The sequence below is a fragment of the Hetaerina americana genome, unplaced genomic scaffold (genome assembly GCF_022747635.1).
Source record: "Hetaerina americana unplaced genomic scaffold, ioHetAmer1.1.p SCAF_3, whole genome shotgun sequence".
Taxonomy (NCBI): domain Eukaryota; kingdom Metazoa; phylum Arthropoda; class Insecta; order Odonata; family Calopterygidae; genus Hetaerina; species Hetaerina americana.
This window is the reverse complement of record NW_027286874.1, coordinates 79203286-79227507: the sequence shown is the minus strand read 5'-3', so window position 1 is coordinate 79227507 and position 24222 is coordinate 79203286. Positions and strand designations below refer to the sequence as shown.

The 24222-nt window shown below is 34.9% G+C and overlaps 2 protein-coding genes across 3 annotated transcripts; one reads left to right on the top strand and one right to left on the bottom strand.

Moving 5' to 3' along the window:
- Nucleotides 1-46: 46 nt before the first annotated feature.
- Nucleotides 47-2876, bottom strand: Cby (beta catenin antagonist chibby). Its single transcript, XM_071588339.1, has 3 exons — nt 2373-2876; nt 382-500; nt 47-312 (listed from the first exon to the last, which is right to left on the bottom strand). Exons 1-3 carry the CDS (start codon nt 2554-2556, stop codon nt 196-198), a joined length of 420 nt encoding a protein of 139 aa, XP_071444440.1. The 5' UTR covers nt 2557-2876; the 3' UTR covers nt 47-195.
- A 233-nt stretch (nt 2877-3109) lies between these two features.
- Nucleotides 3110-23926, top strand: LOC139690210 (hexosaminidase D-like). Of its 2 annotated transcripts, XM_071587506.1 has the most exons (13): nt 3110-3546; nt 3667-3792; nt 3913-3967; nt 5799-6011; nt 8554-8718; nt 9646-9835; nt 9992-10066; nt 13716-13911; nt 16971-17135; nt 17282-17395; nt 19113-19199; nt 21444-21712; nt 23315-23926. In XM_071587506.1, the coding sequence occupies exons 2-12, from the start codon at nt 3767-3769 to the stop codon at nt 21670-21672; spliced, it is 1515 nt and encodes a 504-aa protein (XP_071443607.1). In that variant the 5' UTR covers nt 3110-3546; nt 3667-3766; the 3' UTR covers nt 21673-21712; nt 23315-23926. The 2 variants fall into 2 exon arrangements, with proteins under 2 accessions (XP_071443607.1, XP_071443606.1); XM_071587505.1 differs by lacking the exon at nt 23315-23926 and having other exon boundaries at nt 21444-21831.
- Nucleotides 23927-24222: the final 296 nt, after the last annotated feature.

Genomic DNA, 24222 nt, shown 5'->3' with positions numbered 1-24222 from the left:
GCTAATGAATTATTACAAAACTATGAGAGAGACTTTAATGCTCTGTCTTATGCATTGATTCCAGAGGAGCATAATTTATAATAGAATGACACTATATACTGTTCCACTAGTCCATAGGAGTTTTTCTCTGGAATTTGAGCATATATGCCTCCTTTCATGATCATTTTTCTTTTAAATCCTTCAGAATTGATATTATCATGCATCTCTTCTACCCTTTTCTTTTTTCCTTGGAATCTTGGATCCGCTTACAAAATTCCGAAGTTCATCCAATTCTTTACGTTGTCGAATTGATTCATCAGTCACTTCTGTCAACTGCAAATAAATGTCATGTTATTTTAAATGGCTAATTTCCCTCATTACTCAGATAATGTTTACGGTTACCATGTCTAGTAGCACTTCAATCTTGATCCTAAGCATATTGTTTTCTTCCTCCAATGTTTGAGTGCGTTGCTTCAGTTTTGATAGAGATTTACTGCTTACTGGCGGGCCATTAGATGATTCTGTGGATTTAGTGAATGATTTATTAATGTTGATTATTTAATTTTCTTAGTTTAGTTTACTTAGCTTAGTTAAATCAAAATTAGTGTTGATATATTAAGTTTTCCAAAAATAGACATAGTTCCAAGACCATGGAATAGAAGGGTATATGCAAAGGAAACAAATAATATTGAGGCTTAGAAATGTAAAAGTTTAGAATGTTTAAGCATTCATGAATAATTTTGTTCCTCTTTTTTGCCACAGTTTGTCCCCATAAAAGTATCATCATCAGTTAACTCTCATTTGTACTGCTGGGGGATTAATGTTAGATTTTTTAGAGTAAAATCTTGGATTATTCCGTAAAATCATCAATGAAAGAAGTGTAAAGGGGTTCAGGAGTCATTTATTTTAAAGAGATAAGGAGAACTGATTTGATTGAAGAAGAGAAGAAAACAGAGGTTCAGGATGTAACATAGAGAGTTGAAGTTGATAAGGCTATGGCCATGGCTGAACTACTGTTGAATCAAGAATGCATCAAAATGCTCAAAGTATAGACTCAGATTGAAACAAGATACTCAAAGTATAAGACAGTGGAAGGTTGTCATGTGGCTAAACCCTGTTCATGGTTTATGGGTCAAGTTAAAAGCGAATAATTTGCACCAGACTATTGTGGATATACCTCAAGGAGAAGGGCCTCTTATTGGACAAATTTTCTCTTGGGGTTGCAAATTTATAGCGCCCAAAGAAATTAATTTACTATTTGCTCCCAAGGGCATAATTTGAGGAAATTTTTGACATTTTTAGTTCATTACCTGATGAAACTGAGTTAATGAGAGAAAATGAGATTGGAATAATCATTTTGTGGGATGGCATGAAAGTGACACTATTCCATATAGCCAGTGATAGCTGAACTGTTTGTTCTCATGACTTAATAATATTTTTATATCATCTGAAAAAATGGAAAAACATGGGTAGCTGTGCTCAATAAAGGCAATATCTTTAAACAAAGGACACCACGTCATAATGTACAAAAAGTAATTTTTGACTTCATGTATTTAGAATTAAAATATTAGAAACCAATTTCCATAAGATTTAATAACCCAAGATTTATCTGTATGAGGCTTGTCTATAGAAAGCAGTAGAGAAGTAAATCTTTGGTAATTTATTAGAGGATCAGATGGGAGGTGTGAGGAGGGTGCAATGGACGGGTTGAAGACTGTGGAAAGGAATATTGGAAGGGGTCAGAGGAGTATAAGACTGGAAATCGAGACAATAGTTCTTTTGAGTCGAGAAAAATATATTGTTATAAAAGCCACCAGTTCCTATGTTCTCACACCTCGTGATTCGTCTAAAATGATAAGAGACTTTGTAGTCATCCTTCACTCTTGACTAGGGGAATTTAGCTACTCCCTCTCCTCCAGAAGTTGTCGAAAGTTAGCGATTCTGTCAATGGGGTTGGTCTTCGAAGATATGTAGCATCTAACCCACTTACCTAAGACACTCTAGCGCATAGTACATTTCCTCACTAGTTCATCGTTATAACGAAAGTGCTGGTGATGGAAAAATCATCCACTTTTCACTCTGACATTACATAAAAAGGTCAAAAACAAAAGCAACGAAAAAGCAACCAAATATTTAAAATTTTGGCATTTTTATCATCAGGTAAGAAACAGCCACAAACATCAGCAGTTGAAAGAGTTTCTCATTATTTGTAACTTTGGATGCTAACTTTGAAGGAGAACAACACGAAAAATATGAAATCATCACAGTAAAACTTGGCATGATTTTATTCGAGGAGTTGATAAATTAGACTCTCCAAAGAATCCAGGGCAAGTGGAACTTATATTAACATGCACCTTTAGAGTTAATAGTATTTTGTGTTGGTATCACCTCACCAGTAATCCATTCTCCATCCTCAAATACGGATTCTACCCCTCCAAGTCGCAATTTAATTTCTCCGATGTTGAGTCCTAGCTCTTCCTGTGTTCTTTTTGTACTCAAACCGGAGTGTACTGCACTCAGGGGTGCTTTCCTGGGTGGTGTCTTTTTTGGATTAAATTTATTAAAAAATAGCGGCATACTTCAACAAGCGACATTAAGTGATGCTTTCATACTGTCTTATATTAATTCAGTGACTACTTCAACCAGACCAATTTAATTTTTTTGCAGAATAAATTTCGGATCTCTGAACTGAATCGAACGGTGATATATTTTGGAAATATATATTTAGTTATATGAAAAAAAGAAAGCAAAAAATTAAAATTATTTGTAATAGTAAGTATGTAATTGTTTCAAATGATGACGAGGTATTAAAAATTGAAGACTCCGTAAATACGTTCACCGACTACGGTGTTTGTTTACTTTCCCCAATGTCGTCTGCTATCGTTGTCAAGGGTTACGGATTGTAATTGGGACGTTACGGCGTTCAGTAAATTTATACTTGAATCTGTGACAAAATACGAATGTGGAAGATTTTCTTCAAAAATATTGATATCTCCTTGAAAATATCTTATAATTAAAAATAATTCAGTCGAGATATTTCAATTACATTCGACTGTGTTTTGATTTGCTTCAATTGGGTTTGGCCAATGGCGATGAACTTCGTTCCAGGCTGAATTTGAACCGAATTGTGATGAGTGGGGAGTTCTAGGAAAGAGATATATGTAAAATAAATTGTTTGTGGTTATTTAGGGTGATTTAGTGGGAAATATGAAGTTTCCAATAGAATAATTATTATCTAGGGATGATATCGTTTAAGTAATCTCTAACGTTATATTTATGTTTGCTTTTTCAGATTTTTTAGCAGAAACAAAACAAATCTGCCTTCTTAGACCGGTGACATAAGTGGCTGGCATTAGTTGGGTAAAATTTCGTAATTTCCCAAGGAGTTGATTGAGAGTTAAATGCTCAACGAAAGGCATTCTCGCTCAATGTAATTGAATGCAAATATTTCAGATTGACATTCACATATTCACCTTAATTGCCGTTGTAAAGGACACTTTTTTGAGCGAATGGAACTTAGGAAAGTTCTCTGTGAAAAGACATAGTTTAATTAGATAGTGGGGAAAGGTAAGTTTGCCAATGTATTATACTATTATGACTATAATTTCCCCATCCCTGAAAACTAATAACCTACTCGGACGGTATTTAAGAACATTTTGTGTGCTCTCGAACGTCTTTTTATTCAAGTATTGAGGGGTAACCCTTCGTGTTTAAAATTTCGGATAACAGCTGGATAAGTGTGGATGGATTGGAAAGCCCGAAGCAGAGAATACTTGTTCTAACTACAATGCAGAATATTATTTCAGCTCATAGGTAATTTTGTTTTTTTTCAGTCGAATGGAAATATATGGGTGGTTTATACAGAAAAGTAAATATTGTCATGTTATTAAACGTTAATATTTGGATGGATCATGCAGTAATTTTCTATTGCAGACTAGTTCATTTGGACCTCAAAGGAGCCTCACCAAAAACCTCTTATTTTGAGAAAGTAAGTGTTTGTTTGCTTCGTCTTTTATAGTGGAAATTACTGCTCAAGTGCTAGATTTGACGGAACCTAGGAGATTTTGCACAATTTATTTTATTCATTATAAATTTTAATATTTTGTTTCAAGAGTCATTGCAGTAATATCATGAACCGGCTGGCTCATTGTGCGATAATATCACCAGTGATGTTAAACAACTAGTGAGTGCAGCTACCAAATGCATTTATCACTTTTCAGTAGTTTTGTTACCCCATATTTGTCCATAGAAATTTCATGACATAATGCTAGCCCATTCAATGTCGGTCGTTCACTGTTAAAATTGAGAGTAGAAGGAAAATATGAAATGGATAAATACCTGGTTACGTAAATAACCTACTGTAGGATGGATGATGCGAGTTTTGCAGTTTAAGAGATTGCAAGCTAGCAGCACACCACATGGGGAGATAATTGAACCATGCAATAATGTTCCAATTTATAGCCAATAAAATTCCCATGGATTTTGTGGACCTTAGGTTGTATAATTACTATGGACTTGCTTTTGGAATTTGAATCGAAAGCGCAACATTATATTTTTGAATAAAATGTTATTCAAATCGCCGAATATAAAAGTGCACATTGGTTATGGACTTAAGTATTAAAATTATTAAACTGTATGCTATCTTCAAAGCAACACATTTGTGGAAACTGATGTGAAAATATTTTGTTTCACTTTTTTGAAAATGAATATCTAATTATTGAGAGAAACATTTAAGGTTTTTGTGGGTTTGGAGCCAAAGCGCACAAAAAGAACACCTTAGATACACTCTGGTATCTGATTATCTTCCATTGCTACCAGCATCGACATAAATCTGTCGTTTGTATCATATATATATTATATATATTCTAAATAAACTCTTAAAATTGTTTTACATATATGCTTCCACATTATGTTTATCCAAAACCTACCTTAACCGGTAAATTACCTATAATAATATGCTTCCACTATTTTTGAGACTCCATTCTTCAATTATTGTGCCACTGTTTTATAGCAGCCAATAATTTTGCAGTCTTCAACCCATTCATTGTCATCTCCGGTTCTTATGCATATTTTTTTATTACACATGCAACCCATGATAATGGCAGACAGTGTAAGGTTGACCTCTCTACTGATGTAGATGCATTGTCAGCTATTCTATAGACAATTGCATTGATAAACTGCTCTAGCTCCATTTATCAAGATGTATTCTATGTATAATCTTCCAAGCATGGAAGCCTCTTGATTTAATTAGAACATTTTTGCTTTACCCTGCTCTACATGAGGTGATATGGGCTCAACTTCTCTTCTGGGGAGGATGAATCTTTGGCCAATTCAGGAAGATAATGCATTACCAAATGTAGTTTGTGGAGCCAGCGTAGACCCTGGTCTTGGCACAAATGTTGACCCTCGGTGTTTCTGTGTAGGTGCAGCTTAATCATATGACCTTATTGCATCCCACATTGCAGCATTATAAAGATAATGGCCTATGGGTAATAGGATAAGTGAAGACATTCTCTGGTGGAGTCCAGTCACTTGATTACAGTACCTTAAAATATGGTGCATTTTGTGTTGGGTTTGTTTTACCCAGTCAATAAACTCCTCAAACCTCTCAGGTGCTGCCAATTAAAGTTCATTACTTTTTCTGTGAGCATGCTCATTTATTTTGCTGCTTAGCTAAATGTTGCTACATCTTCTGGCCTGTTCACCATTTGCGGCTTGGTGGACGAAGTTTTAAGCATGATTTGACTAGGAAAGAAATTCCAGTTGTATGCATTATCATTTTTGTGTGATTTTATAAATCATGGTGTCAATTTTTCCAGATATTTCCTGTGTTTAAAAAATTGGGTGCTACTGGGATTCTTATTGAATGGGAGGACACATTTCCATATGCCGAGGAAGTGGCTGACATTGGGTCAAGTGGGCCTGCAAACCATGGATTATATTCTAAAGAAGATGCTTCACTGCTTCTTCAGCTTGCAAAGCAAAATGGGTTAATTGTTATCCCTCTAGTGCAGACGTTTGGCCATCTTGAGGTAATTAATATTTGACATGTATTAATGTGAATCATTAGGAAATTCACCTCTTGGCTCAATTTTAAGATAAATCACCAGTGAGTTACCTACCTCTGATAGGGATTAATTTCAAAGAAAATTTGTTCCAAGTTTTATCGTTACTAGATCCAATGCTACATATTAATAAATATGAAATGTAAGTAAGCTAAATATACCACTCAACTATGTGGTAAATTGTTCCAGCATTAATTTCTAGCTTTATGCCATGTGCACTTTGATAGAATTGAAAATGAATATCCTATACATATAATATTAAATCGAAAAAATGTTTCCTTTTCTTTCTCTAAACAGACCTTATTTGAATTTTAGTAATATCATTCAAAATTAAGGTTTACTTCATCAAGTTTGAACTTTTGAGGAAATACTGCTCTGTTAAATGCAAGTACATTACTTGTTCTTGCTTGGCACTCAGTTTCACCGCTTTTTACCTCCTAGGTGACCTAAAGAGTAAATATCATTAGTTAAACTATAATGTTTTAGTCATCCATCATCAGTTTAAATTAATCGATCATGCAAATTATGTGCCAAATTAGTCGAAAATTATCCAAAATATGCTCTTCCAGGTATGAAAGCCTCTTGATGTAATTGGAGCATTGAAATCCAAAAATCAGGAGAGAACACGTTTTGTTCCTGGTGCAGCTTCAAACCAAATTTAGTCAAGAGAATAATCTTAGGGGATTGTATTGTGCTGGCCAGAAAGATGAAATGAATGTATAAAAAAAGGAAACATTTTTCATCACAGGTTTTTGTATGTTGTCCACATTATAGTTTTTTAATCTCCCGAAGATGTATGTTTTTCATGTTTCTCCACCCTGGTGTTACACCATAATTGTCAATGACAGTACTACTACATATTTGGATTAGAGAGAGTGGGCATGTGAAAGATTTAAATTGCAGGCCATGATAATTTAACTGGGTAGGTAGGCCACTTACTACTAGGAAGTATTCATCTACTATGATTTCACTGAGAAGGTCCTTGCAATAAAGTATTTTTGCTTCTTTGCCAATGAACTACTGATATGGTATAAGGAAGGCCATTTGATTTCTTTTTTGTTCTCCAGTTCAATTGAGAAAGCTCTTCAAGACTCTGAGAAATAGGGTTCTTTAAACTGAATAAGATTGAAGACCCAGAGGTATTAACACTTGAGATTTGGAAATACTGAGAACAGATCAGATCTCCAATGGGTGCATTCTGCAACTGTCTGTGATAAATACCCGTAAGATTTGGCCAATATGGATCCTGGAAAGCTAAATGTTGTGTGGTGGTTAAATTTGTGTTACTGGATTTTAAGAGGATACATTTCAAATTCTGATTACAATGAAGAACTCATAACCTTAACCACTTTTGAAATGAAGTTCTATGTGAAGATGTTTTCTATAAAAACACATTCTCTCTAAAATAGTGCCTCACACTTTCATGAGAAAATTAGCATTACAAGGTAGCTATTGTACCCCATAGGGTGATTGTGGACTTGGACAGATCATTACAATGCATACCTATTCAGAGAGCACTCTCTTAGCTATGTTAGCGGAAAAGAGATCACACATTCAGGGGTTGGGATGCTGAGTGAGTAAAACTGAAGCAAATAGCTTAGAGTTGATGAAGATGAGACAACTCTAAGTGTCAGCCCTGCAATTTACTGCAAAAAACTATGTATTTGGAAATGATCCTATCAAAATTTGGTGGTGTCACACTGCCTTGTTTTATCCAATGTATTAAATGAACACTTCCTAAGTTTATTAAAAAGTTGGTTCATCCCACAGCGGGCTTCTGAATTTTCTTGTTGTCCTCAAGGAAATGAGATGTGTACATATAATAACAAGCTGTAGTCACTTGCTATGCACAGATAAAAAAAGAGAGTCCTGTGGGGACTAAACTTGGTAAAGCTTTGGACTACCGACTGGAGGGCTTAGGTTTGATACCTGGGCACCTTCAACTTCACCCAGGCTGTGTAATTTTTTGGGTGCTGTTACCCTCTGGGGAACCAAAGACGGCACAGGGAAAGGTATACAGTATATCTGTAGAGCCAGTCAGTGATAACCATTTCAACTATTCAATGTGAATAAAAAATTGACATATAAATAAAAAGTGACGTGCCTGATAGGCATGAGCAAAACTTGATGTATGGTTAACTCTGTGTTGAGTTTTGAGTGAACTGAGATGTAGTTCACATAATTAATCTAATTTGAAACTATAATAGATGGCTAAAATGATACACCTCAGAAAAATATTAGTTGCAGGAGTTCAAATGTAGAGATATCGAGTGTTAAATGCTAATAAGTGTGTATAGTGAATTTCCCTACCCTTGAACGTTCAAACCAGGTGTGAAAAACCTTAATATTAATTGATGAAAATAATTCTAATAACATCTGTTTGAAGCAAAATGAAATCTTCTCTATCACAGCTCATAATTTGTTTTTTTTTATCTGCACCCTAATATATATGCATATGTGCAATATGAATGCTTAACTTCATATGTTTTCTCTTTGTATTTGAATCTAGTTTGTCTTAAAACACAAAACTTTCCATAATTTGAGAGAAGTTGAAAACTATCCCAGCTCAATGTGCCCAACAAATCCCAATTCACTGACTCTGGTGAAGGCCATGATAAGACAGATAGTTGAATTCCATTCCGACATAAATTTCCTCCATATTGGAGCAGATGAGGTAAGTTCTTTCAAATTGTCATCTAATAATTCATTTTTGAACAATTTTTAAATAAAAATCTTTAGCTTTTCATATGTCTTATCTGTGGTTTAAAGAAAATATGTCTATTTACAATGTAATGTGATGTATGGTACTCATTCAAAAGTCACGCATGAACTACATAAAGTATACCTAAATGAACATTATTTCATTCAGTTTTCTTTTCAGGATAATTAGTTGTATTTGTAAAAATAACATTGCATATATTTCTTATGGAAGTACCTAGCACTGATTGAGGTACAAAGTATGAAAGTAACATAGCTAAAAAAATTAAGAAATCTAATTTCTATCTAATCTAAAATGTAATAATAAAATTTTGGATCTAATTTCTAGTAATGCAAGCAGAATATTATATTAAATGGATAAAAATGTTGTGCAAACTGTAAAAGTTGCTGCAAAAATCTAAACTATTTGATTAATCCTGCTGGTTGAAAAATCACCTGAAGGTCCAAAATTTTATGGTTTTTATTGAAATTTTCAATGTCACTTTTGTACGTATTAGGACCTCAAATGTTGGCTAATGAGTTAGAGTTTAAACTATGGACTTTGTTGCGGTGCAACAATATGCTGATGTGTTACACCAGCTGAGACCCTTTGACATAAACAATTGTGATCATTCATTTGAGTTTCATCTTTTGTTTGTATTGCTGTGAAAAATAAAACAGAAATTACTCAATAACCAATTGGAGCCATTGTTAGAGTAATTGATGAGCCTTTGAGTTGCATTGCCAGTTTCAGATATTAATTGTTAATACATGAATATTTAATTTATTTTTTCTTAATTTGGCAATAATTGCTATATTAATGGCATTTGGGTCTTACCTGTCAGCCAAGGTTTTTCATTCTGTCAAAAATCTTTTCATTTGATATATCTATTTCAAATCCAAGGTGTGGCACATGGCACTATGTGAAAGATGTCAAGCTCAAGTGGTTCTAGAAAAGCCTGAAAATAGAAAATCTCGTCTATTTTTAAATCATGTGCTAGCTGTAGCAAAGTTCATTCAAAATACATATCCTTCATTGGGTATAATTATTTGGGATGATATGCTGAGGGGTATGAGCACAGAAATCCTTATGGGTGAGTTTGCATATTATAGTTTATGCCATCTGTTGTTAATTTCTTAGTTGAAGTGACATTATGAAAATTTTTGCATTACATACTTGAATTTATTTTTTGTCACTTTATGAAGGAGGGCTCCAAGAGACATGGCTAAGCTTGTGTTTTTTCCTGCAGAGTATGATCTGGGGAAATATGTGGAACCCATGATATGGCATTATAGAGCTGAAGATAACTTTCAACTCCCTACTGGTAATTATATGAATTTTACCTTGAATTAAGTGTTATGGCTATCAAAAAGTGAATTGGTAAATATTATGTCATGAATATTTATAAAAGGATGAGTTAGGTTCTTAGAAAACTTTTACCTTTAACTCTAACGCCCAATGTTACCTAATAGTCCACTGCTATACAAATTGTCAAAATAGGTTAACTACTTTCATTAATTCAAAGAAATGTGGCCTCATCAGGGATATCACAATCAAAATGTATGTGGTTAATATTTCCCCTTAATTTCTCTTCTTTTATAATGAAAAATGGGTGCTTGTAGTTTGCAAGCATAGTTAAATAAATTTTAATGAAATCAGAGGGAGATCAACATCTATCTTAAAAAAACTTCAGAGTGTATCATTACTACAATCTATTGATTAGTATGAATAATAATCTAATTCTTAAATCTTCCTTTGCATTTATATTAATAAAAATGTTCATGAAATTAAGAGTACAAAGTAACTTTCCACTGTCCTTTATTGGCGTACAACCGGTTTCAACGCTCAAGCGTCATCATCAGGTACAAAATAAATCAGTCGCAGTTCACTTATATACCAATCATGAGGGAGAGGAGGGGTGGGTGAGAGAGGGGGGAGAGGAGGAGGCGAAAGAAAATGGAGTTGCGATTGGCATTGATGGGGAGGGGGAAGAGGGGTGTTAAGTGTCAGGACAGGTGTTTGGTTGGTTTAGAGTGGGGTGGGGTGGGGGGGTTTGTCGGGTCTATCTGTGAGGGAAAGGGGTACTTCCAGGATTGGGGAGAGGTATTCAAACAATAAATCATTAACCACATGACCCGTTTTTGAGTTCTTTCTGATTTCAAGTTCTTCCCACTAGTCCATCCTCATTCCTTTTTCACCAGTCACCAGGTTGAGCCAGGAACAATTGAATATTTAAAAATGTTCATGGTTTAATATGTTTTACACATTGGGAAGGCAAATAACAAGATCGAAGAAAATATTAGAGGTGGCACAAGAATTCAATGAAAAAGGATAAATATGCTGTAATTTGTAGATAACATAGCGAGTAGTAATATTTAGGGGAGGCGACCGACAGCTGAGGTCATTTGCGCCATAGGGGATGGACAGGAAAGGATGAATGGTGGAGAGAAACCCGGCATTAGCCTACTCTTTACGGAAGGTGCCAAGGGGTCCGCAGCTTAACGTCCCATCCGACAGATGGCGTACTCACTCGAAGTGCCCTCCACAAAGCTCCTCAAGCAGTGATCGAGATACCTCTGAAAAATATTCAACACCACCGGGATTTGAACCTGGGGCCTCTGGGTGGGAAGCCAGTACGTTAGCCCCCGCACCATCTCGATCCCCCATAACATAGCAATACTTGCAGAGAAGAAGAAAGGCCTTGCAAGGATAATTAGCAATATGATGGAGATGGGAAATTACAATCTCAAGATAATCAAGATTAAAACTGAGGTAATTGTCTGCAGTTGAAGTAGAGAATAAAATCTCCCAGCAAGACGAGGGAAAGACATACTGAGATAAGTGGATAAGAGTTAAGTTATTAGGCAGTGAGATCATTAACGATGAATGAAGCAATGGGGATACAGTAAGCAGAATAGGAATGGTAAAGAAAGCTTTCAATCAAAAGAAACAACTTTAAAGGGCCATTACTACCTACATGAGCATAAAGAAGTGATTCATTGAAATTTATATGTGGAGTCTCTTTTTGTGCATTGCACCTTTTTTCTTCATTCTGTGTGGATGTGAAACATGGGCAATTTGGTAGCAGAGAAACGAATCTTGGAGGCAATGGAAAGGGTGTGCTCCCAAAGAATGATGAAAATAAAGTGGATTGATGGAAATCAAACAAAAGTAATTTAAAGAGCAAGTAATGAGAGTAGCTTATGAAGGATACTCACCATAAGAAGAGTAAAACTAATAGGGCATATCCTTAGGTATGATAACTCTCTAAAGGCTTTAATTGAAGAAGGGATAGATTGGAAGGGTTGCATAAGCACATTCATTATGGAATTCATTGGTATATATTTGAATTCCCTGTTATACACCTGTTTTGGAAATGTATGTATTACATGCATGCATAATATAATCCTTAAGAAATGAGCATAGGATACTGGAAAGAGTAATGAGCTATGTTGCAAAATGTATTTATTTAAAACTATTGAAATTATGGAAATTGAAATGTTTCGCAAGTTAAATTTAATTATATTAAATTAATTATAATATATACATATATAGAACTTAGAATGAAGTAATAATTTTTTATCTGGTGCAGATAGAAAAATTTGAAACTCCAAGAAACGTCCCTGGGTTCACTCCAAGACACATGCCCTTTAAATTGAAAATAATGGAGAAATATTTGATTTTCCGAGGTTTATATTTTATGTTCTCCAAGCATTGAATGAATGCTAGGAAAGCAGTTCTGTATAGGGAAGGTCAAAAATTGGCATTAATACATTGTCTTACCCATTACTTGAATAACCCTTTCCTGCCCTTGGACAGATTTTTATCCTGGTCAGACTTGGCAATCTTATGCTGTTTCTTATTTTTCTCTGGCCATTTATTTTGAGGTCTCTTCTAATTTTAATCTGCTTCTTTTATTATTTCTTAACTTTTTTAATCTCTCATTGTGATATTTTTAGAAAATGGGCTCCCAGATAGCCTTGCTTTTTCAATTGATGTTCATTATAATAATGCTTTATCTTTGCCTGCATTTAAAAGCTTTGGAAATATGTATCTTGTTGTTCTTATTTTTCTATATTTTTGTTCTGTACTGATGAATATTCACTTTGGAATGTAGGTGTTATTGAAGTAAAGTACTTTGTTATATTCCATACTTCATATATATATGCTTTAATGCATCTTATTCTGTTTCATCTTTTTCTAGCCATTTTTGAAAGAAATGCAAAACTTTGAACAAAGCAAGTGTTACTTTTGTACCATCCGGGAAATGAGGAGGTTGTGTGTGTCATGTAGGCATTCAAGGACAAGAGGGAAGAGGGCCTCGAATAAGCAAGTTGGGAAAGTGGAGGAGAGTAAACAGATCAGAACAACAGTATAGAGGGGTGAAGCTCATTGATATTCATGGTTAGACGATGATGGGTGCACTTTTTGAGTTTAACCAAAGGTTCTGTAAGAAGTGGCACTGGTAGTGACATTAAAGGATAGTAGTAGGTTTAGTGTTTACGGTATGAACAATCTGTCAGAAAATTGGGGAGAAAGAGATAGTGTGTAGAGCCTATAAAAGTGATCCCTCAACTTTCTCATCTAACATCTGGTCACAGGGGCAGTACCAGCCCCTAGATTTTTTTGTATAGTGATATTGAGAGTTGTGCAGCATCACCTCAATACTTCTCCTAAACCCTTGATCTATTAACTGTGATTTTAACATAGCTTTTATACTAAATGCCCTTGAGTTAAAAGTGGCAAGGGTCACAGTGGAATTGTCCTCAATTGTGAAACAAGAATTGCAGTAGTTTGTAACCTCCTCCATCATTTTATATTATATATTATTTTTTCATAGTTTAGAGCTGCACATGTAACAGGGAGGAAATTTGTATATGAAAGGTAGTAGTTAAATGATTTCATATAGCTATTGTGTTCAATTTTCTGTTATTTATGAAATTCACTCATGAAACTCTAATCTTCTTTTATAGATATGTGGGAAAAATACTCTAAAATATTTCCTAATTTTTGGGTGGCCTCAGCTTTCAAAGGAGCAACTGGCAGTAGTCGAATGCTTCCTATACCATCTTACCATATTAATAATCATATGACATGGCTTAAAATCTTGACTGAAGAGGCTGGGAAATTTGAAAGATTCAGAGGTGTTGCACTGACTGGTTGGTCAAGGTCAGAATTTTGTAGATTTTTATAATGCTTAGGGTTGTCCCAATTTATTCTTATTGTATTAAATTAACTTCAAAAAGTGAGCTATTTATTATTTGCATCATGTGTAATCGTAATTGATTGTGCACACTATAGTATCAAACTTTTACTTAGGTATTGGATGTAATTTAATAGCATTATTTCCGTATAATTTTTTAAGGGTCTATGTGTATAAATTATTTTATATTCTGTTGAAGATTTTCATTTATAGTAAATATTATGTATCACTAGATGCATTGTGTGACTGTAATCGCATGGTATTTGATGTAATTTTATTGAGGTATGTATTTCTAAAAATAAGTCATATGAGAAGGAAAAAATCAGTGAATTTTTATATCTTATGAAACTAATGGGTTGAATTTCAAATTTCATTTTACTTAATGTATTCTCTTAATGAAGAGAAATTGAATGCTGTTCATTTGTTGCTATCATACAAAAGCTATGCTGCTGTTATTATCATGATCATAAAATATTTTTGAATGCTCTCTGTAATGTAATCAGTAAATTGTTAGAGCACATGAAAATGAAGCGCACTGCACATAAATATCTATTTTTAAAATTACTAAACCATTATGTTGATTTAAGTGAAATACCGTTTTTTTAATCAAACAAATATAGGTTTCCCTACAAATATATGAATGACACTTTGAAATAATTCTTTCATTCTGCGAAGTAATATTGTTCATGTGTGAATGGGGGCATGCCAAATGGGTTTTACAGGAATAAAATAAGTATTTTGATAGATAGAGTAGCAACTGAATCAAAATTCATTATAAGCAACATGAACTGGGATAGATTGGAAAGTAATGGAATTCACCCTTCTGCAAAACTCTGGAAACATTAGGGGATTTGGCAAATATCCTGGAAGAATCAGTATTGGAAACATTTGACATATTTTGAGATGCATGTGAGCTACTAATTCATGCTATGGTAACTCAATTCTTCTTCACAGACCTCACCATACTTGCCCAACATTGGGAAATATTGCATTGGGATAATACAAATTGAGGTAGAAGTAAATGCCTCAAGTGAAAGAAAGGACCTAAATATTTTGATATCTGAATATTTTTATTTTTTATTCTAACAGTTTTAGTTTTTGTTTATTTTGACTCTGTTATCTGTTCACTTGTGGGTTATGTTATTAAGAGGAAACATTTAATTTTCCTCCTTGTATTAATAGATGCCAAGAAATTAATTTCTTGTGATTGTGAGTGAATTTTTGAGTGCATTGATGATGACAAATTTTTATTAAACTAAAGTGATACTGCCCTGAACCCTGGGCATTCTTTTTGAGTTGCGTCATTTCTGTGAAGTAGTGCATTGCATTTTTTTTAGAATCTTATTTTCTAAGAAATTCATGTTCCTCCAAGGGCCACTGTTAATAAATTGTAATTACAATACAGGTATGATGTACGAGGGTAGGCTGAAAACTAATGCACACATGCTTGTAGACCACAAACAAAATGACCTTCAGAAGCACTCCTGGTGGCATGTGGAAGTAACATTCCCCCTCAACATGCATGTGCAGGTTTGAGGTCGTTTCATTCATCCAGTGTATTCCGAGAAGCAGAAGTATAGATATTAGTTCTAGTGCTATGTCAACATATGTTAAACAGCGTGCTGTTGTCAAATTTTTAACTGCTGAAAAAGTGACTCCTGCTGAGATTCATTGTCGTTTAAAGGCTGTGTATGGTGATGATGCTGTTGATAGGTCAACTGTAAATTGATGGGTAGTAAAAATTTTTGGTTGTGGTCAAGAAAAAGTTCAAAAAACAACCATCTGCTAAAAAACTTCTGTTGATCTTGTTTTGGGATGCTCACAGAGTGAATGTGAACGATTTTCTGGAGTGAGGGGCAACTGTAAATTTTTCTCAGTATATACAGACTCTAAAACACCTCTGATGTCGAGTTTGTAGTGTTAAAGGTGGCCGGGCACCAATAATCTTGCAATATGACACCGCTTGTCCACACACCTCACGCGCAACTGGAGAGGCTCTGCAAAACCTGAAATTTGAACTGATTACGCATCCTCCTTATTCCCCCAATCTTGAGCTTTGCGATTTTTATTTTTTTCCTCAACTCAAGAGACACCTCAAGGGTAATCATTACACCGCAGACCGCAGAGGTGATGGGAGCTGTCAAGTCCTGGATTAGAGAAAAGTTGGAAGAGTTTTTCAGTGATGGAATGAAAAAACGTTTTACACGTTGAGAGATATGTGTTAGCCTTAACGGTGACTATGTTGAAAAATAAATGTTTGATTTTGAAACTTAAGAATTGTACTTGAGTGTACTTTTTGCACGATATTGCTTTTTGTTTGTGGTCTACAAGCATGTATGCATTAGTTTTCAGCATATCCTTGTATTATCAAGATGGTGTACTTAATATTCTTGGCACATTCATATTTACTTTCACCATACAGCTGGATATAATGTTACATTCTCTACCACAATGAGACTACCGATTGTTTTATGTCATTTCTTACACCTGCAGTCAATAATTATTAACCTCTGACTATATTTGTCGTAACATAAACCAAAAGTAAATGTTTGTTCGAGGATGTAGAACACTGCAACAATTTCAGAGTTTAAAAATCATTGACCTTGACTGGGATTCGAACCCAGATCTGGGTTCGAATCCCGGTCAAGGCCAATGATTTTTAAACTCTGAAATTGTTGCATTGAAATGCATATTAACGGATGACTCCATTAAAAGTTACTGTTGCGACATCTCCCGCATTTTCTTTGGATGTAGAACACCCTGGAAAATTGGGTATTCCTCTATTTGTCCTCAGATGGCCTTGAAAAGTTGAATTTAATCTTGCATCTTAAGTGTTGTCTTATTACCTTTTCACTATTGGCTTAGTTTTTGCTCGATAATGCAAACTTTGTCTTGTTTAGCCAGTAAATAGATAATTTTAATCCTAGTGGCTTTTGGCTTTGCCATCTAAGATGTTCCACTAATTTTATTATGCAACTTAAGTCAATACCTACAATATATAAAAGTGATTTTAATTTGCTTCCAGGTATGATCACTTTGCAACACTTTGTGAAATGCTACCAGTTGGTATTCCATGTCTTGCTCTATGCCTTCGATCATGGATTGCTGGTAGTTTCAGTCCAGAAATTCATGATAGTGTATCCAAGGATTTAGGATATTCACCTTCAATATCATTGAATCCTTATCCAAGGTTTGTATGTTAATCTCACTGTATTAAGTTCGATTAAAAGATACTGTTATGGTATCTACCACAATTTCTTTGAATTTGAGATCTGAAGTTATACTGAAATGTAAATAAAATATTCCTACAAAATTTGTTCTTGTATCCTTTTTAAGGCCTCAGTTATTGACCCAAGGTAAATTAGAATTTCCTGGGTGGGAGATAATGGTTGGTGTTGAATGGTTTAGTAACCTTCAGGATAAAATTCGCTCTGTTATTGAAGGTGATCAGTAAGTACTATTTCATTTTTTTCATTGTATTTAAGTTCACATAACTACTCTTACACACTATGTCGGTATTGGAATTGCATGGTGACTTGTGTACTGGTTCTTTTTTTAAAGGTTATTTTCCCAAACCTTGCTGCCTTTTTGAGTGATTTTTAACTTCTAGTGACTTTATTTCATAATTTCATCTTTGCTCTGAGGCAAAATAAAATGTTTGTCTCTTGACTATGCTATAAAGCAGTAAGCAAATCCACGTTCCGATATTTCGCTCGAGGTTTGAGGCATATGCTCATGGGTGCAATGAATTCATAAATTGTTCTCATTTGCTTAATATTATATTGTTATTGAGGAAGAGTATGTGACAAAAACCATATGGAGTCAATGGTTTTGATTTATCATTCCAGTTTATAACATTCTGCTCAATAAGGCATCTTACATTTGCAATTTCTGTGAGTACAATTTTCATGGAAAGTTTTGGAACTGCAGCCCCATATTTTTAAATAGCAATCAGTTTAATGATATAGTGTAAACTAGCATTAGATAAATCAGTAACAATTTTTATTGGTCAAGCATGAACTAAATTTTTAAATGAAATCCCTGCTGAACCAGAATTACATGTATTATTGGTACATGTATATTGTCCAATCTTTGTGTTCAGTTAATTTTCGTGTTGATCACTCAAATGAGTGAAATACTGTGTGCACATTGTCATGATTAAGTAATTTCATTGACAAGAAAATATTACCAAACCTCTTGAATACTCATCCTCTAATATTGTTAGGCCCCATGGTACATTTGAGAACTGTCACTTAAGAGATGAGAAGCAGGTTCCACTGGTGAGAAAAGAGAAAAAATTGTGGTTATACCTGGTACTCTAATTGCTATTGATTGATTATTTTAAAAGTGAAAACTTGGTTGATAATGCTCTTGCCATCTTTGCCTTGTTAATCCTTGCAATTGTTGTTGCATACATCATACCCTAACTTATTGACTCTCATGCCAGTGATACAAGAGACTAATAGAAAACGTAACTTACTCTTTGATTTTTATTGCAAACAATGGATACTATAATACCTTGGGTCATAATAGCTTTATTATTTTAGCAGCAAAAATGAAGTTAACTGCATCTGCAAGTATTATAAAAAATTCACCAATCACATGATTTTACTTACGGTTTTCTTTAACCAATGGTTAAATATTTAAACCAATGGTAAAATATGATTTCACATATCTATTCTAATTCCGAGTTATTATAAATTCATTACCAAATGCATCTCCCTCCCTCAGTGCTCCCCTCTCAAAAATGTTTTTGGCCCATTGATTTTGACTTTCCTATTTGGCAATACGTCATAGAGTTCATTAAGTAGGAAAACGTAATGCCGTATGTGTATTTCAAATAATTTTGTAAAGCTCTGCCAATATTGAAACAGGTTTATATTTTTGCTAGACTCTTACTGTGCTTAGTATCTGGAGAAGCACTTGCATTGTAATCAAGTCATCTTTGAAATGAATTTTTAATACCCTTGCAACTAAAATTCTTATTTATCTAATTAAAATAGAAAGTTTAACAGTTTTTGCATTGTATTTCTGGATGCATGCTTACCGACTTATTCCTTTGATCACAGTGGAAATTTTTCTGCATGTATCTTGATACACAATCAGCCGAAGTGTGTAAAACATCTTGCCAAACTAAGTGATTTTTTCTTCTCTTCTTATACTTTAGAGTGGAAACATGGTTCAATGAATGGCAAATAAGAAACTCCTACACTAACCCTATGCAGATAGAAAGTATTCTAGCATCGTTTTCAAGGTAAGCATGGAGTATATGGATAAATTACATAAATGGGATACTTTTGTGCTCTTTTTTCATTTATTATACTATGAATGCCTAATTGCAACTATGAATGATGTTATTTTCAGCTTTATTGCAAATGTTCTCCATCATTAATGGGACTTAAAAAAAATTTGATTCGGCTAGCAAATTACTTCATCCATGTTTTCAATCCCTTTTAAAAAGTAAAAATTGTGTTCTTTATTTAATAATCAACATGTGGTAACAGTTGATAATAAATAGGCAAATAGACAAGTTGATGTATAATTATAAAACATAAAGTTTTATAGAGAAGCTAGTAAATCAGAAACTTGTTTTCAAATCAGAAGCAGGTTTTGTTAACGATTCACAGTAGCTATTCATGCTATAAAAGACAACCACCAAGTCCTTGACATCATATCATTCTGTCGACTATTTAAAAACCTCGGTAATCAAAATTTGATTAGATTGGTGAAGGTAGAGCTCACCCAATGCGAAGTAAAATGGCATGTGAAATGTACATATGAGGGAAGGGGGCTAATATCTTTCCCTGGCCTGCCTTTATTGTGAAGAGCGTTTTGGCTTTCTCAGTCACCTGGAGAAGAGCGAGTTTTTGAAGAAATTCAAATGAGGCAAGAAAAGTAGAATCAGGGCATTTAAATTGGCATTGGGATGTTGAAGACTAATATGGAGGAGAATGTTAGGTTAGCCTGGTAGGGGAAGCAAAGAATAGCCATGTAGAACAGAATGAAAGGATGCGGGGATCGCGTTGGTGCGGTGGCTGTCGTACTGGCTTCCCACCCAGGCCCGGGTTCAAATCCCTGCGGTGTCGAATATTTTTCAGTGGTATCTCGATCCCTACTTGAGGTGCTTTGTGGAGGGTACTTTGAGTGAGTACGCCGTCCATCGGATGGGACGTTAAGCTGCGGACCACTTGGCGCCTTTCGTCAAGAGTAGGCCAATGCTGACACCGGGTTTCTCTCCTCCCTTCATCCTTTCCTGTTCATCCCTAATGGCCCAAATGACCTCAGCTGTCAGTCGCCTCCCCTAAATACTACTACTATGAAAGGATGCAAAAAATATGTAGACGTGAAGAATGGTTTATTATTGCGTAGAATGTTGCTTTATGTTGTGTTGGGTGATACTTTTGAAATGTAGTAGTGGTAATTCTGTGTATCCATGCAAAACCTACCTTAACTGGTAGACCACCATTAATAATAAATGATAATGACCACATGAGCGTATGTACAGGGTTCGTCCGGAAAATAAGTGTACTGAGCTCAGGAAAAAAAATTTATTACACTTTTACATATCTTAAGCTAATATTCCTCAAAATAGGACCCTTGTGAGTCGATACACTTGTTCCAGCGGCGTTCCCATTCCTGGAACGCTCCCGCGAAGGCATCATCGGGAACCTCTCGAAGACTCGTCGTCGACCTCTTCTCTGCCCTCCACGAACATCTTGTGCCACCGAAAGATCATGTTTCTGGACATGGCTGACTCCCCGTAAGCCTGGTTAATCATACCGACAGTTTCGGTAGACGATTTCCCAAGCTTTACCGCAAATTTGATGGAATAACGCTGCTTCGGCATCGCGTTCCGTGACGTGGGTCGAGCGTGGAGGTTCGCGTTAACAGAGCTCCTCACTACACCACAGCTCAGAGCCGACTGCCTTTTTCAGCGTCGCTTGTCAACATACCCCCCTCCAATCGCAGCCCGTCAGAGCGGTGCTGGGCGCGCCTGGAGCGGCGGGAAAAAATCAGTACACTTATTTTCCGGACGAACCCTGTATATGCACCTGGTGTATAAGTTAGCTGAAGTACACATTTCTATTAAGTTTTTATATCAATATAGAAATAGGGCTATTTTTATACACTCCACTGTTGTGTCAGAAGCAGTGAGTATGTGTTTTATCTCATCTAATTTCAAAGGAATGTAATTTTCTGGTTTCCGATAATTGGAGCCATCATGATACATGGGAAGGATTTGTCCTCCATACCCTCTATGTATTAGATTTGACATTCTATAGGTGAGCTCTACCCTTACATGTCAAAAATTACCTTTGAGTTCATTGCTATTTTGGTTTGCTCAATATCATAATTCTAAGTGGTGTGAGATATAGAAAATGATTTTTGATTATGTATGTTATGTTATACTTTTGAGTGATGAATGGTATTATGCAAAAATTTATGGAAGATATTTGTTAATATACAATTAAAATTTCTTTATTGTTCCATATGATAGTATCCTTACTGAACTTGCTTCAGTTGAAGTGTATTTGCGGAGACACATGGCCTCTGTATTCCACATGTCCACTGTGAATGAATGGCTTGGCACTTGGGTTGAGCCTCGGAGGAAGAAATTAGTCCAGTTGGAACATGATGCTCAATTACAGATGCGAATTGGGGGTAAAGTAGAAGGTGGAGATTTTCAATTTTCAACAGAGGATGTGCAAATGGAACCTCAAACATGACTCCCTATTTGCATTTAATATTATTGGGAACTCTCTTGCAGTGAGTTAATCATTATAATAATGATGTGAATTTCATTGAAAATGTATTAAAAATAATTGACATTATATAAAAGTAATTACAGTTAATTTTTATTTTAATATATATTTAATTTTAAATATTAACTAAATGCTGTTTTTAAATTTGGTTTATATTTTGTAACCTTTTTGACACTAATTCAATTTTTCATCCTTGCATGTTACTTTTATTGTTCAAATACTTATCATATCTTCATTTTACATTATGCCATTGATCTATTATGACTTTTTGAGGCTCATAAATTGACTAACCTTTGGAACCTTAAGAAAAGTTCCTCCAGTTAATATGATGGATGCTAAATATGTACCATGCTAGAGTAAATCATCATGAACTTCTCAATCATCTTTTGAAATCACTCGCACTTAAAAGATATGTTATTTCTGTGAAGCATGTGAATTTTGAAATTGCTTTTGTAATATTTTCTGAATCATGAGTTGGCTTTATCACAAGCCCATGTGTAAGGCTTCCATACATAATATTCAGGGCTATAAAAATTCACTATTAATTATGACTGAGCTCAATTCTTGGATTGAGTAGGTGCCATCCATCCTATTTGGTATCCAAATGAAGTCAAGCATTTTGACCAAACCATTTGGATCAAATGTGACAACAGATCAGCTTTTAAGTTTCTTGTGCATATCTGCAGATCAAAGTAATTTCAGTTGTGAAAGAAGTTTTAAACTTGCTGTATCATAATTATGTACTCATATAACTATGTGGGTAATTTGAGAAGCTCTCGGAATGGAATAGAAATAAATGACTTACCTCAGTGAAACTTTTTATTTTTCAATTTTGTCTCCCTGTAGACTAATGCTTTTGGTGCAGCAATGTTCTTGGTCTTGGTCCAATCTTGAAAATTAGAATCCTTCAGGCCCATCTACTGTGGCTCTTATTTCTTTGTTTTAAGAGAATCTCCATCCACTGAAGGCAATTTTTAGCTTGGAGAAGATATGGAAATCTAATGGAGCAAAATCAGGCTAATAAGGAGAGTACGGCAACAATTTGCATCTTAGTTCACATATTTTTGCTATGGCAAATAACACCTGTGTGTTGGCATGCAATGTCTTGATGATAGATGACTTTCTTCCTTGCCAAACCTGGCCTTTTTTCGTGTATCTTTTGCTGTAGTTGGTCCAGGGAGGTTGGCATAGTATTGTCTGGAAATTGTTTCACCAGTGGGAAGGTAATCTATCAGCAGAATCCCTTTCACATCCGAGGAAACTAAAGCCATCACCTTTCCAGCCAACCATATTGCCTTTGCTTTCTTTGGTGGTGATGAATCAACATGCTTCCACCACTTTGGCTGCTGTTTTGACTCAGGGGTATAGTAGTGGATGCAAGGTTCACCTGTGGTCACAAAGTGGTTCAGAAATCTTGTTGGTTGCTCTTAAAATGGCTCCAACATTGTTTGGTAATTTCCATTCTTGCTGCATTTCTAATCCCGTGTCAAGAGTCATGGCACCCATCTAGCCGATAATTTTCTCATATGTAACTCCACTGTTAAAATGTGATATTTGCCTGGTCAGATGATATCCGTACAGCTTCAGTGATTTCTCACACTTTCAGTCGGCGATCCTCCATGGCCCATTTTGGCTGACCACTACATGGATCATCATATAAGCTGTCCCAGTCAAATTTAAACTAATTTGTCCACATTGCAACAGTTGAATATGAAGGAGTAGTCCTCCAAAGAGTGTTCTGAAAGTTCTCATGAATTTCCTTAGCTTTCATACCTATCTTTATGAAGTATTTAATTACTGCTCGAATCTTCACAAACCACCACATGGGAGTAACAAAATAGTGGTGTCCACATTACAGATCTCTTCCCAGAGCACTGATGCATTATGTGTTTACTCATAAAGGTTTACCTATTACTATGCAGGATACTTATTGTGCTAGCACTGAAATCTGGTGGTGATTCTGAGACCCTTTCAAACTACATTTGTTGTATTAGTAAGTGTGTTTGTACTGTTTCTTGGGATGGATGTTGAACTTTCATTGGTTTTCGTTGCAGAAGAATTTTTTCATAACTATTCTTTAATCTCTGGTGTTTTGTCAAAGCTGCATGCAAAAATTTGTTAAATAAAGGAAAGGAACATGTTATGCACGCAGAATGGGAAATATATTGTAATAATTGTACCCACTTGTATGACTTACTATTGTTTGAATAAAACATTTTTGTTTTACCTGGCTACAATATCAACAAGGAACATTTTGTTAATGATTCAATTACATTGGGTCAAAGATGGGACTAATGGAGGTTTCTAATTTATCTAATCAGAATTTTTTATTGTGATAATTTTAGCTTAAACAAAATTCATTTGCCTGTTCTATAAAAAATCTGTTTAATTAAATTTTTTTCAAATTTCTCATAATTTACCTACTTCCGAGCTGTCGTCAATGAAAATATTAAAAACAATTGACAAGGTGATAACAAACACTTTTGTTTGATTACAAGTAATCACAAAAATCAT

Coding starts and splice junctions, on each gene's coding strand:
- Cby (XM_071588339.1), bottom strand. CDS start 2,556: ATGCCGCTATTTTTTAATAAATTTAATCCAAAAAAGACACCACCCAGG. Junction 501..2,372: donor GGATGGAGAATGGATTACTG/GTGAGGTGATAC, acceptor CTAAATCCACAG/AATCATCTAATGGCCCGCCA. Junction 313..381: donor TTGAAGTGCTACTAGACATG/GTAACCGTAAAC, acceptor ATTTATTTGCAG/TTGACAGAAGTGACTGATGA.
- LOC139690210 (XM_071587506.1), top strand. CDS start 3,767: ATGCAGAATATTATTTCAGCTCATAG. Junction 6,012..8,553: donor AGACGTTTGGCCATCTTGAG/GTAATTAATATT, acceptor ATTTGAATCTAG/TTTGTCTTAAAACACAAAAC. Junction 13,912..16,970: donor GCACTGACTGGTTGGTCAAG/GTCAGAATTTTG, acceptor ATTTGCTTCCAG/GTATGATCACTTTGCAACAC.